This window comes from Acinonyx jubatus, chromosome C2 (assembly GCF_027475565.1).
Source record: "Acinonyx jubatus isolate Ajub_Pintada_27869175 chromosome C2, VMU_Ajub_asm_v1.0, whole genome shotgun sequence".
NCBI lineage: Eukaryota > Metazoa > Chordata > Mammalia > Carnivora > Felidae > Acinonyx > Acinonyx jubatus.
In genome coordinates, this window is record NC_069384.1 from 76936549 (window position 1) to 76952198 (window position 15650).

Sequence of the window (15650 nt, forward strand, 5' to 3'; positions counted from 1 at the left end):
TCATTGTCATGGGAAAATCACTAAATAGACATTAGGAGTATCTGTAGTTTAGTTCCTATTCCAAAACAAACTCATTCTGATTTCAATCAAATAAAGTATTAAATCTGTGAGTATCTCATGTACCAAATGAAGGTATTTTCCTGGTCTTTCCTACCTCATAGATTGGTGAAAATAAGAAAATAATAATTTTCTCTGAGATGAGAAACATCAATATTTGAATCTCCGTAATGTCTCTTTCCTCTTCCTCAATGATAAAAATAAAGCCAAAGGACAGACAGACACACACACACGCATACACACATGTACACACACACGAACACACACACCATCAACACCATTTCTTGATGCATTTTTATTTATTTTGTAAATTTTATTGCATGCCCTGGCAAACATGGGTGTGCCTCTGGCTCACCAAAATCCCATTACACAAAATACCAAAAGACAAGCAACAGAAGCTTAAAAAAAAAAAAAAAAGTATCACATCTATAAGAAAGAAACTTTCAAAAACATTAATAAAGCATATAAAACATTTGACATTTAATTTTTGTACAATTATAAAAATAATAAAAAAAAACACAACCTTTAACATTTAACATCCCACATACTGTACTTTAGGAGAATGTCAAGAAAACAAGAGGTCAGTGGAATTAATGAAGAAAGTTCTATTCTCCTTTTCTGTTTCTAATCACCTCCAAACAAAAACCTTTCTACTCCTCAGCTAACTGCCTTGAGCTGAGGCCACCAGAACTCCATTAAGCCCACTCCCACTTGTCTGTCCCTAATACTCTTTCACCCCTTATCCTAGCTACTCATACACTCAAAGAGTGCAAGTTGCCACCAGGACATGAGGCCAGTAGTTGTGCTTAGCCTTGGCTAGTGCCAAACACATGATACAGTACAGGGATTTCTGAGTCCTTAGTGCTACCTGAACAGTGCTGAAATAGCTCAGAAGAAGTCCTAGGTTTGTTCAAACACTCAGGACAGTAGAGGAAGCTATTTCCCTCCTCGCATTGCCAATGCACAGCTTTTATTCTTCCCCTTAATAGGTTTTCAAATCCACATATTTATTCCACAAAGTAACAGTGCCCACAACCACTTAAGCACAATAAAACTTTGAAATCAAGGACTCACTCTCTTTTAACATACAAAATAAAAATAATAATAAAAAACAACTTTCCCATCCCCCTATCTTACAGTTATAGCATTTATTTTCTTATTTGACATTGTCATCTTACTAAGTGGTGTTTCCATGAAAATATAAAAACAATAATAATAATAATAAAAAAAATTTGAACTGTGGTTCTGGAAAACCCACTATCCCAAGAAGAAAACAAAAATTGAAACACAAAGTAGGCAATATCACACACAAAACATATATACACTTTTCAGGTGAAACTCACACATTATATTTTTGAGCCCGGTTAGCCCTTTTGCACTTTAAAACAGAAATGGAAGCTTATGTGCAATCAAAGCCCTTTACTAGAATGCACAGAAGGATTTTAGAGCTCATTAGCATATGTACAAAATATTTGTTTTAGAGTTTGGAAAACAAAAGTATCTTTCTGAAAGATCTACAGGAGTATTGTCATTTACAGGTTTTCTCAAAGTCTGAAGACAATTCTATGTTTAAGTGGTTCAAGCAACGCCTCCCTTGGAAGGCTGATCCCCTCATCTGTGGGGACATTTTTATGTCTATGACAGTCCAGAAGAGAGATGGACGGGAAATTGGATTCTCACAGTTATTTTCCAACAAACTCAAACTCTTATTGATCAAAAATGAAAAGTTATATAGTGATGCAACTGATGCCACAAGAAAGCTGATCTCATAATCTTATATTTTCCAAATCACTACTGTTTTCATCCTTGGAGAGAGAACGATAAACAAGCTTCTACTTGCAGAGTTTTACATCATTGGAGGATTTCCAAAAGAAACTTTTACCAAATAATATTATCTGTGTTTCAAAAGGTCTTCTAAGAATTTCAGTTCACAGCTCACTGACTGCTTACCGTTTAAAGGAGATTGAGTATTTCTGTATGATTCCTGTTTTTCCTGGATATTCTTAATAAACCTTATGACTTCAGTGTAAGAACTAGATAGAGGGCATTCATTCTGATCAAATCAAACTTAATTTGAACAGTGGTAGCAAATGTCTAATTGACTTAGTCAACCCAGTACCGAAACTTAGTTTTCAGGCTTCTGTAATGGCCACAAACGTTTTCCCAATAAATATTAAGAGATAAGGCATCTGGTATTAAATGTAAGTGGATTGCTGATATACCCAGATACATATACCAGGTGTGTTTGACCCGGTTGCCACACACCTTTTAAGAATTATTAGGCATTACCTACATTCCCCATTCCCAACCAAAAGCAAGAGAGGCTATTTCCCTTCTTCCAGTGCCACAATCCTGTGACAGTGTGAACATGGATTTTTTTTCTTGTGATTGGACTAAAAATAACCCCAAAGTGAACGAGCGTCACTAACAGCAGTGCCAGTAACATAAAGTACGCCAACATACAGAACTGTGGATATATGTATACAGTCTCTCCCATATGATAAGCAATGGTAAATACAACTGGATGCATCCAAAGGTTTGATGTGCCAACTGTTTAATATAAAAATAAGTGAAGGGACATTTTTGTCACTCACATGTGCCGTCAAGCTCCAGATACCTATTACCATACATGATACCCCTTGAAATAAAGGGTAAAGATAAACCATCCAAACAAGTAAATTAAAAAAAAATAATAAGTTGATAAGTGCAACTCAATTTCCTTTCCTTTAAATTACATTTAAACAAAACTCAATGTCCCCCACCCAAAAATACACACTGTATATTTATATATTTATATATATAGTCTTAGACTATAAGGGTGAACATGCTTTATAAAAGTCAATGAGAAATCTTTGCAGCTTAAGGAGACACCCACTGCTCTTTTGCTCACTTCCACCTAGCCATGGTAACTTCAGTCCTGCAAGCAATAGATTTGGAGGCTTAAAGCCAGAATCAGAATCAGATGCCAGGTTGGACATTAAATCAAAGGTAGCCTCTTACTTCTTCTTCCCTTAAGAAACCAGACTGAGAAGAGGAAGGAGAAGACCTAGGGAGAACGCTCTGAAGGTCAAGCACTAGTGCTTTGTAGGGAGGCAGACAGATGGGGACAGGATGGTAAGAGTTCACACGGTGGTGCTCACTCCCCCTCTTCCTTGATGCGCTGTTGCTTGTTGCGACGAGCATCCATGTCAAAGTTGAAGTCATTCCACTCATCGCGGGGCGGGAAGGAGATGGTCTGGCGCAGGGTGAAGCGCACAGCGTCAATAACGCGCTCGCCCCGGGTCTCGCTGGAGCCCACGCTGACTGTGGAGGCACCACTTGGGGTCCTCAGGAGGTGGGGAGGGGAGGAGAAGTCGTGGAGCTGTCGGTGGTCCAGGATGCCCTTCCAGATGGCATGTCTGAATTGCTCAGGGATTTTTAGACTTGCCAAATCCTGTGCAATAAGGAAGGGGAGCAAACAGATTTAGGACAAAGGGACAGACTGACGATTTAGTCCACATCATTTTATCATTCCCCAGTGTTCTGATTTAACAGTCCGGAATTGATTGATCTCCAAATTGGAAAATAAAATTAATTCTCTGATAACCCTTGCCATTATATGTAAGCAAAAGGCACAGCCTTGAGGTGCCATTTCTGCTTGTGGATAACACCCCACTTGCTCTCTAATGGTCTGTTTTTTCACTGGTAAAGTAGGGATAGTTAGATCAGAGGGCAAAAGTCCTAAACCAAAAACATGAGATAAAGGTACCTTCCAACTCTTAAATCTACCTGGCTCTAGTCACTAGAAGAAAGATATCAATGGAACATCACCACTGCTCAAATGAGTAGATGAGAAAAAAAAAAAGTTTATTAATAGGTAATGAACACTCTCTGTATACCAGGCACTGAACTAATTATTTTATATACATGATCTCATTTAATGCTCAGATTAGTGGTAGATACTATTGCACCCGCTTTATAGATTGAAAAGCTGAAGTTCAGAGAGGTTGACAAGTCTAAAGTTACACAACTAAGTAAATGAAATGGGGACTCAGGACAGCCTCTGAGCCTAAACTGCCCTAATGGCCAGAAGGTCTCTTGGTGTTTGGATAAACCAGGGTATCCAAATGCAAAGTATGTGTCCATCCTCTATTAATGGGGGTAGAAGGCATTACAAATATGCCCGAGCTTAACTATCTGTGGAGACATCTCTTACATTTTTATCTGCATTATCTCTTCATTAGCTTGTTTCAGTGATAGCTCACATTATTTTTGTTTGTTTGTTTGTTTGTTTGTTTGTTTTGGAGCAGCATGGTGGGTAGAAAGAACACTGTGTTTGGAGTAAGAAGACCTTGACGGAGGTTCTTATTCTGTCACTGAATGACTCTAGACCTTCATCAAGTCACTTTTTCCCTACTGGCCTCAGTTTCTTCATTGATAAAATGGGATCAAATTCCTTTTTACATCAGCACCCATTGTGGGCTCTTGTGTGAATATGGATGTGAAAGTACTAGACCAATTATAAATGACACTATCTAAATCTTAACCATTGGCATTATTACCATATTAAATTATTATTAACCCAGTCTGTCATCTTAGAAGGGATACTTATGAAAACTGCCAAATGTAACTATATCGTTTTCCCAGGAAGGGATGCCAAATGACTCAGACAGGTATTGAGAGACAAGCTGCAAAAGAAGTTTCTATTTCCAGTAATGAGATGGAAGAAGCTGAGGTGAGGATGCAGAAATGAGATAGCTTCCCAATTACTTCCCAGTTTGGACGTTTGCAGTATGGGCACTCCGATTTCCCATTCTGGCAGAAGAATACACCATAAAGAAGGCAACCCACATGGAGATGAGTAAGTGTAACTCTTTATGCTTCTGGAGCTCTCAATAAGTCTCTAACGCTGTAAACTGGCCTCCCTCAATCTCCATGATTCTCTGGATAGATTTTAACTTATGATAGATGAGGAAATTGTTGTCCAGAGACCGGCACAAGACCTAGCCAACACCAACAGAGATGGACTTCTGGAGAACATCTGCAGATCCTAATAGCCAAGGGAGTACCTTGACACACTCCCCAGTGGGGACAGGGAGCAAGTGGATGGCATAACTTTAAAAAAATAGGGAAGGGACCGATTCTCTGTTCTATCATATAGGACTATCAAAGAGAGGGCAACTCTCTTCTCCTCAACAGATGGACATCATTGTAAAGTTACCCAAAACCTGTCGAAACTTACTACTAAAGCATTCTCTATAGTTTTCACTTATAATTTATTCCATCAGGGAGCAGCAGCCAGGGTGATGTGTGGGGTGGAGAGGGGTGGGCACAGAGGCAGTGCAGTATGTACTTGTCATCACAAGGGCTGGGGCATTCTCATGCTGCAGGGGCATCTCTAGCATCGGTGCTCAAGGAGGGGAAAGAAGAGATCTCAACTACACAAACAGCAGCAGAGGCAGAGAATATTTCTTCCACTAGTCCAAAAGGCCCTCTGGAAGCTGGAAGAGAGGATAGTAAACCCCAAAGAGAACAGCATGAAGAGAAGCCTGGAAGGAAAATCAGATTGCCATAAGCCAGAACAATACAAGCTCCCAAGAATACAAGCCATTCATGAAGTGGTATAGGAAGCACGCACACACACACACACACACACACACACACACACACACACAGTCCCCTTCCATCCAGCTTGCTGCAAAAGACAAAGAATATCAAAGCCAGAGGGAGTGATTTTGAACCCAGTTTGATAAACTGAGGCTCAGAGAGGCAAAGTGATAACCCAAAGTCTCATTATTACTAAAAAAGCATGGATGGGACTTGAACCATGACCAGTGAATTTTCTCAATGATCAGGGATGGCTTGGCCCTATTATAATATAATTGAAAATGAGGGAACATATGGTTCTAATTGAGAGGAATGGCTGAATCCTCCTTAAGGTCCTACTTTAAGGAAAGGCAGAAGAAGCCAGTTAACAGAGTTAAAGACCAGAAGCTTCCACCTTAGGACTCTATTCCTAGTTCTGTCATCAACTCATCATGCAAATGATTATAATGTTGTCTCTCCATGATTTAAAGTGAGGATAATATCACCTGATTCCTGATAGCTTCCCTGGGGTCTCATACTGATTAATGAGCACATCTAAAAAATTCTCTAAATTCTTTCGAGATTATAAATATCTTGGAGGTGGGAATTGGGTTTCCTCTTTCCCACTCTGAATACAGTATGTGTGCTATAGAGAATTACTGGCTGATCTGACAAGCAGAGGAAGACTGATCACCAAACTTCTCACGTATGTAGGCTAAGGCCTGGGAATCTTTCTAATATGGTAATGGTTTCCACCAAATTTGGGGACTGAGGGTATGATAACAAATTTTAAAACCAGGGGGAACTGAACTACAAGGTGGATGTCACCAGGGGGAGGGAATGAAGAAATAAAACTCAAGAGAAAAGTCTAACAGTTACTTACATCCATGGAGTAATGCTCAATCTGATAGATGGTGGTCAGCCCCTGGGTCGTGAAATAGTCCAGACATGATGAACAGCCCAACCTCGCTAAGAAACTGCAGAGGGAGGAGGGAAGAGGAAGGAGGAAACAGAAACAGAAAGTTCACCCCAACTGCATTGGCGAGATAAAGGAAAACCCAACATTATCGCCCTCGGATGCCCTACAGGAAAGACTAGGGGCAGGTGAAACATATGGAGGCCTTGGATTTGAGGTTTGGGAATGGTTAGTGACTTGAACTTTAGGTCTCTAGAAATTAAAATCAACTCTGAAGATAACCTGCAGAGCAGTGATTTTCAAAAGGTGATTGGTGGAATTCTCAGGGGTTCTACACAGATAAGTGCCTTATGAGCCATTGCAGGGGGGTGAAAGGAAGGAGTCCAGTGGTCAGGTTCCCAGCGCTCTTGCCTCCTGCCTCTTCATGTCCAAAAGAGCACCTCTACTCGAATTGCTTTGTCTCCGGGGTTTCTGAGAATGGTTCACGCGGCTAAGAAAAAAATGGAGGCTACTCTACTAGGAATACTTTCTGATTTATGTCCTACTCAGAATACAGACCCCTCCTTTCTGGCGCTGGTCTCAGATTGGTGATGCCACCATCACAGAGCCACAGGTTGGGTGGCACAAGCCACACGCCTTGCCGTCTCTCTGACACTGTTTAGGACTGCCGCATCAGTCACATGGGGATCAGTACCCATTGTTCCAACAGCCAAACGAAAGGGTCATTCTGCACGTGAAGCAGGGGCAGACAATGTGCACTAGGCGTGGATGTGGCACCCACTCTCACTTCTGTGGGAAGAGATCTTTCAGGCTTCACACATTTCCCTCTTCTGGCTGTCTGAACCCCCTTGCCTAAGGTGTGCCTGCTTTGTGTATGGCAGTGTAACAGCAGCCATTGGCTTCTTGAAAGTCTCTGTCATCTCTGTAACCATTAAAACTTAAAACTTCTTTCCGGACATCCCACTCTGACATAACGAGGCCATGGTGGCTGAGAGCTAGGAGTCCTGGAGAACGGGAAAGGGAGCGAGATAGCAAGTTTACGGCCCTTCTTGGGTCCCCAGCCCTGAGCACCAGTTTGAAGGCCACAACTGACCATGTGAAACTGTGAGGGAGGAGGAAGAGGGTAAGTGAAGATGAGGGGAAACAAGCATGAAAAATGATTTGCCTATAAACTCACATTTTCACTTTGTCCCCTATGGATTATAGTGCTTTTCCTCGATTAAACACTGCTGACCACTCCACAGATCAGAGATAACAGTGCTGAACACCCATCGTAGGAAGGGCTGCTTTCTTTTTTTCCCAACTGCGTACTGAACTCTGAGAGCGTCCGCCCTCCACCACCCCGAGTTGCTGAGGACAGGCCCCCGGGGGCACATGCCGTGGACTCACCTGACAAGGCTGCAATCTGTGGGGTACGGAGGTGGGGGAGTGCAGTGGGAGGTGGATGGCATGGAGAGTGGGGGAGGGAGGGCCTGGGTGGGGCTGAGTCCATTCATGTCTCCAGCCATTGGCATGTGGGTGCCCATCATAGGAACTGAACAGAAGCAGGAGGAACAGAGAGGGTTACTGCCGTCATCAGTACCAGCTTCCCAGGGGTCCATCTTGTCTGGTTTAATGTTACCAAGGGCCTAATCCACCAGCCTTCCTTTTCAGTCTTCTCTCTCACTGCACCCCTTAAGCACCCTATGTCTCATCCAACAGAAGACAACGTTCACCAAACTCCAAACTAATTACACATTTCTCGAACCCTGCATGTGCTCCTAGGACAATCTCCCCCCACTTCTTTCTAATGCTCTGTTCAACTGCATACTACTCCTGAGGTTAATATATTCCTCTTTGCATTTGCCTTCATGGCTTATATTTCTGTCTCCCTTGTTAGGCTAACTCCTTAGGCCTGGCACAGATCACGTGCTCGGTAAACTGAGGTGAGGTGAACAAATAAACAGATCTGTGAATGAGAATGACCTCTGGAATAACTGTTTGGGAACAGGAGGATTTACTGCAATATTTGGGAACCATAGGCCTATTAAGCAAGAATGAAATGAAAGGTTCCAGCTCTTTCTTATGGTCCATTTCTGGATTGTATTCAGGGACACCAGCAACACTGATTGGTTTTTTACTAAACTACAAACTGGAAACATCTACCTATAGAGAAGAAGCGCTTAATACAGACCATATCTATGAAGCAAATTTTGTCTTCAGGTCAAAAAAACAGAGGAACATTGCTACTAAAAGATTAATGCGATTTGCTTTTATTTTCGTGAATAGCAACATGCTCCCAAAGGAAAGGCCTCTGTCACCAACTAGCCCCCTAAAGAGCACAGGCTTATTTTATCTTATCACTTTCCCTTCTGACTTTGCCGGTGCTATCAAAGAAAATTGTGAAGTATAAAGAAAAAGTAGGCAAACCGTAAATTACACAAATGTGAAGGAACAAATGGACTCTAAGATGTCACAAGAGAGAAAATGAAGTAAAAAAAAAAAATGACACTTTTTCCTTTTGCTGTCAGAGTAGCAGACCTGTCAGGGGGTGAGGTTTGGAGCCTTAGGATGAATTTATCACTAGTGAGACAGCAGTTTGGCTCTAAAGTCTTTGTTAGCAAACCAAGCAACCTTACCACATACACCTGTATCTCATTTAAATCTGAATCTTTGCCATCGGACCACAGAGAGTCACAACCCTAGCTTCCCTTAACTTTAAGAAACCAAAACCAAAACAAAACCTCTACTCTCTTCAAGGTAATACTGAAATGCAGGTTTAAAGGCTTGATCAGAATAATGAAGGATTTCAAAGGACAAGATTGAGGCATTATTTTATGAGGGGCACTGTAGGATACATGTATAGTGTTTAGACTTCTGTGTCCTTATAATACATCCTTCTGCATTTCTAGCATCCGTTTGATTTTCTCTAGTTTGGATATGCACTTTGCTAGATTTAGTTCTAGTGGATAATTCTATTTACAGCAAAGCTATATAGCAATCATCATTCATTTGGAGGCCCAATTTTCACATTGCCTCTCACGGTTATACTTAGTCGATGTGAGTAATCTGTGCGTGAATAAGTAAAAGGGAGATTCCTTTCTCTATGTCAGTTCCTTAATGACTGTATATAGGATGGCATGGACAAGATGAGAAGGCTAAGATCACAGGGACACACAATCATAAGATGTTAAAAGTGAAGAGTGATACTTTTATGAGTGGAAACGGAGCATTAGAGCAGAGAGGTTACTTGTCCATAGTTGCATGGCTAGTCCTGCCATAGCATCCAGAGGACAATCTATTTCTCTAGACTTTAAGTCTACCACACCATGCTACTTCCCACATGTTGGATATATTTCCTTTTCACTATCTCAAAGGATATAGGAGGTGGGTCCCCCAACCAGGCTGATGGGAAGTGCCTGGTTGTTTTCACAGAGATCCTTTTCTCTACTGAAGGAACAGCCTCCTCTATCTCTACCAATGTGCTTTGCCATGAACCATACACTTCCAAAGCGACGAAAAGCTCACCATGAGGAACTCAAGCCATTAGGCTGTGATCTGTCTGTTCCACTGTGCCTTTCCCCAGCTTAAAAAGCAAGCCTCTCCCCGCACCCCAGAGTGGAGTCCTCCCCTACACTAGCCCTGTGGACCCATAAGGCGCAGCTGAACGGAGATGCTCTTACTGTTGGCTCCCATGCCATCAGGAATGGTGGTAGGAGTGAGGGCGTTGCGTTGCTGAGGGTTGATAAGCTGGCTCACAGAAGGCAGCTTGTTCATGCTGTTCATTTTGTTGAGAGGTGGAGAGCTGTTGCCATATGAAGACTGAGTCTGCATCGAGGTCCTGGGAACACAAACATGGCGATGATGGTGAGCGGGTCATACTGAACGGGGCGGACTGGTCAGATCCCGCAGGTCTCAGATTGAAACGTGGCCTCGAACTACAATTTGTAAAAATATTCCTCCAGGACCTATGACAAGAAATTATTTATTTCCGAGAACTTTTGTGTTTTTTTGTAAACTAGGGAGGGATTGCAAGGCTACCATCAAGTCATATTTCTCCTGAATGTAGAGTATGAAGTTGCATATCTTCCTAAAGAATCTCTTTTGTGAGAGGGGAAACAATTGCATCTTCTTTTTACCTCTATGATTTTTTTTTCTCCATCTCTTTCCCCTCTCTGGCCCTTCAACTCAAACAAGTTTGAAAATCAATAAGGGAAAAGAAGTCAGTGAAGACCCAAAGGCTTAAGAAAGACATGGAGATGCCAATTTCAAATTGCAGCTGAGGCCTGTTGTGTGTAGCTTCCTAGGCCAGTTGGGATATACAGAAAATGACTATGAGCATCATCAAATCGGGAATTTGGCAGCACAGCCTGCTGTCATGCAGAGGCCACAACATGGAAACATGCTTCCTCTGCTTAGGTGTTCGAGGGCCTTTGAGAAAACCCATGGGGATGCCAGCCGCCTTTCTACACAGGAGAAGCCCGGAGCCCAAACAACTCTTCTGATGATTTTTGACAAGTCTCCTGGGAGACAAAGACCAACAAAAAAATTCCACTTAGCATAACTTCAATTTGGAAATTTACTCGGATTGGCTTGTCATTCTATGCATCATATCACATATGATATTCCTTACCAACTGTCACGTCTCACTCTCTGATTACAGAACTAGTGATATCTACGATCATCGGAGCAGGATATAGCATCAGAAAAAGTTTAAGACTTCCTCTAGCATATACTAGAATCTATAGGTCCCCGTGTGGGCCACTAAATATCTTTGCTTTTTTTAATCACAAAAAAAAAAAACTCTATAAATTAAATACATACACACTTGTTCAAATTGGATGTTAGAGGTAGAAAAATAGTAAGAAACAGTCCCATCTGTGAGAAGCTCATACAGTAGTGGATACATGGGGATAACAATCCAACCTACCTTATAAGGCTGTGGTGGGAACTGGAAAAGATAAGATGAGGAAGAACTTTATGGGCTATATGCCATTTACAGTGAGTATGACCACAGAACGAAGATGGGGCTTAAGCATGTTTTGAAACTATGGTGGGAAAACTCCCCTTTTACAATTTTCAGACAAAGTGCGTTATTTTTTCCTATTTGTCTCCTTCCTGCAGTCATATTTATTATAGTAGATAAGAGAGTGAAAAAACAGTTTCTCTAACATTTTATTTTGTATATATGTGTATATAAAATACTCTATGTTTTATATATATATATACATATATATAAAACTCTATATTATATAAATTATATATATGTATTATATATAGAGAGAAACTTTCTGTGTTTGTATGTGTGTGCATGTATATATATATATATATATATATGTATATATATATATTTGTATGTGTGTGCATGTATATATATATATTTGTATGTGTGTGCATGTATATATATATATATTTGTATGTGTGTGTATATATATATTTGCATAAATAAGTATGGAAATTGGTGTACAATTAACAATTCAACTGTGTTCTATAATTCCTGACTTTAAGGTAGGAGGGCATTGCTTTTGCTGTTTAGATCTTTTCAAGAACTCACAATTATAGGTCCATGTTGTATAAACAGGTGTTTATGTAATAAACCCTCCCAATTGCAAGACACTTCAGGTTACTAAGCTCTCCTTTATCCATTTTCTGAATGATTTCCACATCCCTCTGGAGGAGAACATGGTCTGGCAGGGCAGGGATTGGCAGAAATTATTATGCCTATTTTACATATGTGTAAATCTAAGGTCTTAAGAATAAATGGGCACGAGTCACACATTACTAAATGATGAGTTGAGGGTCTCCTGGTTCCTAGTCCAGGAGTTTCTTTCTTTTATTCTGTGGTAACTTTCCAGAAACAAGACAGTATTATGCATTAGGTTACAGAATCAGAAAATGGGTTAAGTGGTAAGAGAAGTGGGAGAGACTGAGATATGGTAGGGGGCAAGGGATCTAGCAGTCAGTCCCCCCAACTATCATCAATCCAACTATCATCTATCCCCGTGTTGAAGCCTAGTGTTAAGAGTTAGCACGTTGGATATACTTAGGAACACTTGTAAATCCATATCAAAGTGCAGAGAAGCACAGGGAAAAGTGGCCAAGAGATGCTTTGCCAGGTGCTTTTTCCATTTTTTCCCACTCCAGGGGGAAAACTCCCCCTGTTCAGACTCCAGGGGCAGGTTGATCTTCTGCAGCCTAAAGATACCTCTCTCTTTCTCCTCCATTTTCCCAAATCAGTCAAATGCAAAGCAAGAGCTTATGGAAGCATTGCTTGAACCATTAATATTCACCTTTAGGAAAATAAAAATATTCTTAAAGCTTTGCATTTTTCCTGCGTGCTCTAGTATAATAAATTCCTTCTTCCAAATCCTATTACACTTCTCTCCTCTGTTTCTTTTTGAGGTCTGTATTTTTGACCATTTTATTAGGTCATTTATTATGAGCAGCCTAAACTATTTTAGGAAGCTAGCTCAAAAACCATAGATGAACAAAGAAGGAACATGAAATTTGGAGTCAAACAAAACATCCAGGTTCATCTTCTAGATTTGACACAAATTAATTGATTTTGTATGTTATGCAAGGCTCTTGAGTCTTATTTTCTTTATCTGTAGAACAGGTATTATACTTACTCTAGAAGAGCTGCTATAAAGACTAACATGGAATAATATGGAAACAGCCTAACAGTCTATCGATACACGAGTGGATAAAGATTCGGCATATATACAATCACATATTACTCATTCATAAAAAAGAATGAGATCTTGCCATTTGTGACAACATGAATGGACCTGTTGAGTGAAATAAGTCAGATAGGAAAATAAATTGTATGATTTTACCTATATGTGGAATCTAAAAGTAAAATAAATGAACAAACAAAACAAAAACATACTCATAAGTACAGAGAACAAACTGGTATTTGCCAGAGGGACCAAGGATTGGAGGAATGAGCTAAGTAGGTGAAGGGGATTAAAAGGTACAAACTTCCAGTTATAAGATAAATGTCACATGGATGCAAAGTACAGCATAAGGAACACAGTCAATAATACTGTAATAACTTTGTATAGTGACAGATGGTGACTACACTTAACGTGGTGAGCATTTTGTAGTGTATATAAATGTCAAATCACTGTGTTGTACACCTGAAACTAATATAATATGTTAACTATATTTCAATTAAAAAAAATAATAGAGGGGCACCTGAGTGGCTCAGTTGGTTGAGCGTCTAGCTTGTGATTTCGGCTCAGGGTATGATCGAGCCCCGTGTGGGGCTCTTCCCTGAGGGTGGAGCCTGCTTAAGATTCTCTCTCTCTCTTTTCCTCTCCTCCTCTCCTTCACTCACATGCTCTCTCTCTTTATCAAATAATAATAATAATAATAATAATAATAATAATAATAATAATAGGTTTTTTTTAAGTTTATTTATTTGGAGAGCGAGCCCATGCATGCAAGAGGAGAGGAGAAGAGAGAGAGAGGGAGGGAAAGAATCCCAAGCAGTCTCCACACTGTCAGCACAGAGCCTGACAGAGTGCTCAAGTCCATGAACCCTGAGTTCATGACCTGAGCTGCAATCAAGTGTCAGACCCTTCACCAACTGAGCCACCCAGGTGCCCCAGTAATACCAGATTTGTAAAAATAATTAAAAAAATAAAAAAGTAAAATCTATTATATTCTTTAAAAAGAAAACATTAAATTAGATTATATGAGAGCCCTGAACATTGTCCCGTAATTTGTAGATGCTCAAGCAACTTTGGTTCTTTTTACTCTTACTCTCAGTAGCAAATGTTTAATACTCTCGTGTTTGGTCAAGGGAGTGAGAGGTATCAGTTTAAGAATTAACAGGAGGAGATGAAAACTATTCTTTCTTGAACAAGTCCAGGAATTAGGGTGAGTGGATAAATGGGGTAAGAGAGTGCAAAAAAGTCAGAAATTCTGATTGCCTCTCCTTTAATGTGGAAGAGAGGGTTAAAGCCACAGGGAGCAAGGTCAGGGCAGTCTGTTTATCATTAAGTTTTCAATGCCTGAAATACAGTGAAATACAAAGAGTATTCTGATAAGCTCTATGTGTTGTGGAAAAGGGAGCAAGACTGAATAAGTCTGTGACCAATTTAAAGGCCTTGAAGAACCACCTTACCCCCCACCCCCCTTACACATATAATGTCACAGTCATTGAGTGGAAAGTCCCAAGGATTATTGAGGAATCTGAAGAGAAGGAAAAAGTGTACAAGGACAATAAGGATCTGTGACGTGATGGGTTTCTTGCCCTCCTCCACCCTCCCAGTGCGTGCACGCGCGCGCGCGCGCGCGCGCGCGCACACACACACACACACACACACACACACACACACAAAAGCGATAATGTAGCAATCCTCAGAAAAACAACCAGGAGTAAGCCTCAGGCTGTTTTCTCTATATTTCTCTAGATTTTTGCAGGAATCCAACATAACAGAGATGTAGAAAGACATGTTTCATGTAATTCTAGTTTTGAGGAGAAATTCTGGAAAAGTCAAGTCCTAGGTCTTAACTTTAACAGCTCAGGCTTCTGTGTACATTGCTAAGAAAACAATTCAGTATCTCAGAGCTGTAAGTGACCTTAAATCATTTAGGATGAAAAACACAGGTTTCCTGATTACAAGCCTCATGCCTATATCCATGGCAAAGAGCCCAAATTCTTGAAAAGACAAATTCAAAGTCATCTCCATCTTGATGGAGATATATAGAATTCCGCCAAAGGATTCCTTTTTTTTTTTTTTTTTTTTTTTTTTTGCCTTAAATCTTTCATTGTTGGTTAGAAAGCAACTCTCTGGTAGAATTTGGTGATACCTGAGGGTAAATCTAGTCCAGCAAACTGTTTCTGGAGTACAGAATTTGAGAGGGGAAAGAGATAATGAAGATAAAACAAAATACCCCCTATCTGAGGAAGGTCAAAAAAAAGGGAAGCCATGTGACATCAGAAAAGGAATTGTTCTTCCTCAAAATTTTGCCCACGACTGCCCTGCCAGTAACCTTACCCTCCAGTTGGGTAATCTTGCTTCTAAAGACAAAAGGCGGCATTGATTCTCTAGATAGATCAACTGAAATTATACAATATTTTCCATTAGTTCATGTATATACATTTATATAAGTCACTATACAT

At 40.4% G+C, this 15650-nt stretch overlaps 1 protein-coding gene across 10 annotated transcripts in view; it reads right to left on the minus strand.

Moving 5' to 3' along the window:
• Nucleotides 1-337: 337 nt before the first annotated feature.
• The window catches only part of TP63 (tumor protein p63), a 228662-nt gene continuing 213349 nt past the window's right edge, over nucleotides 338-15650 (minus strand). For 7 of the 10 annotated variants that reach the window (XM_015064359.3, XM_053221061.1, XM_015064358.3 and 4 more), the window contains 4 exons: nucleotides 10201-10358; nucleotides 7928-8072; nucleotides 6506-6599; nucleotides 338-3490 (listed from right to left, as the gene is read on the minus strand). In XM_015064359.3, the coding sequence (XP_014919845.1) occupies nucleotides 3194-3490; nucleotides 6506-6599; nucleotides 7928-8072; nucleotides 10201-10358 (694 nt within the window). In that variant the 3' untranslated portion in view covers nucleotides 338-3193. The remainder of the gene's footprint in view (nucleotides 3491-6505; nucleotides 6600-7927; nucleotides 8073-10200; nucleotides 10359-15650) is intronic. The other 3 variants (XM_053221064.1, XM_053221065.1, XM_015064363.3) reach the window with 3 other exon arrangements.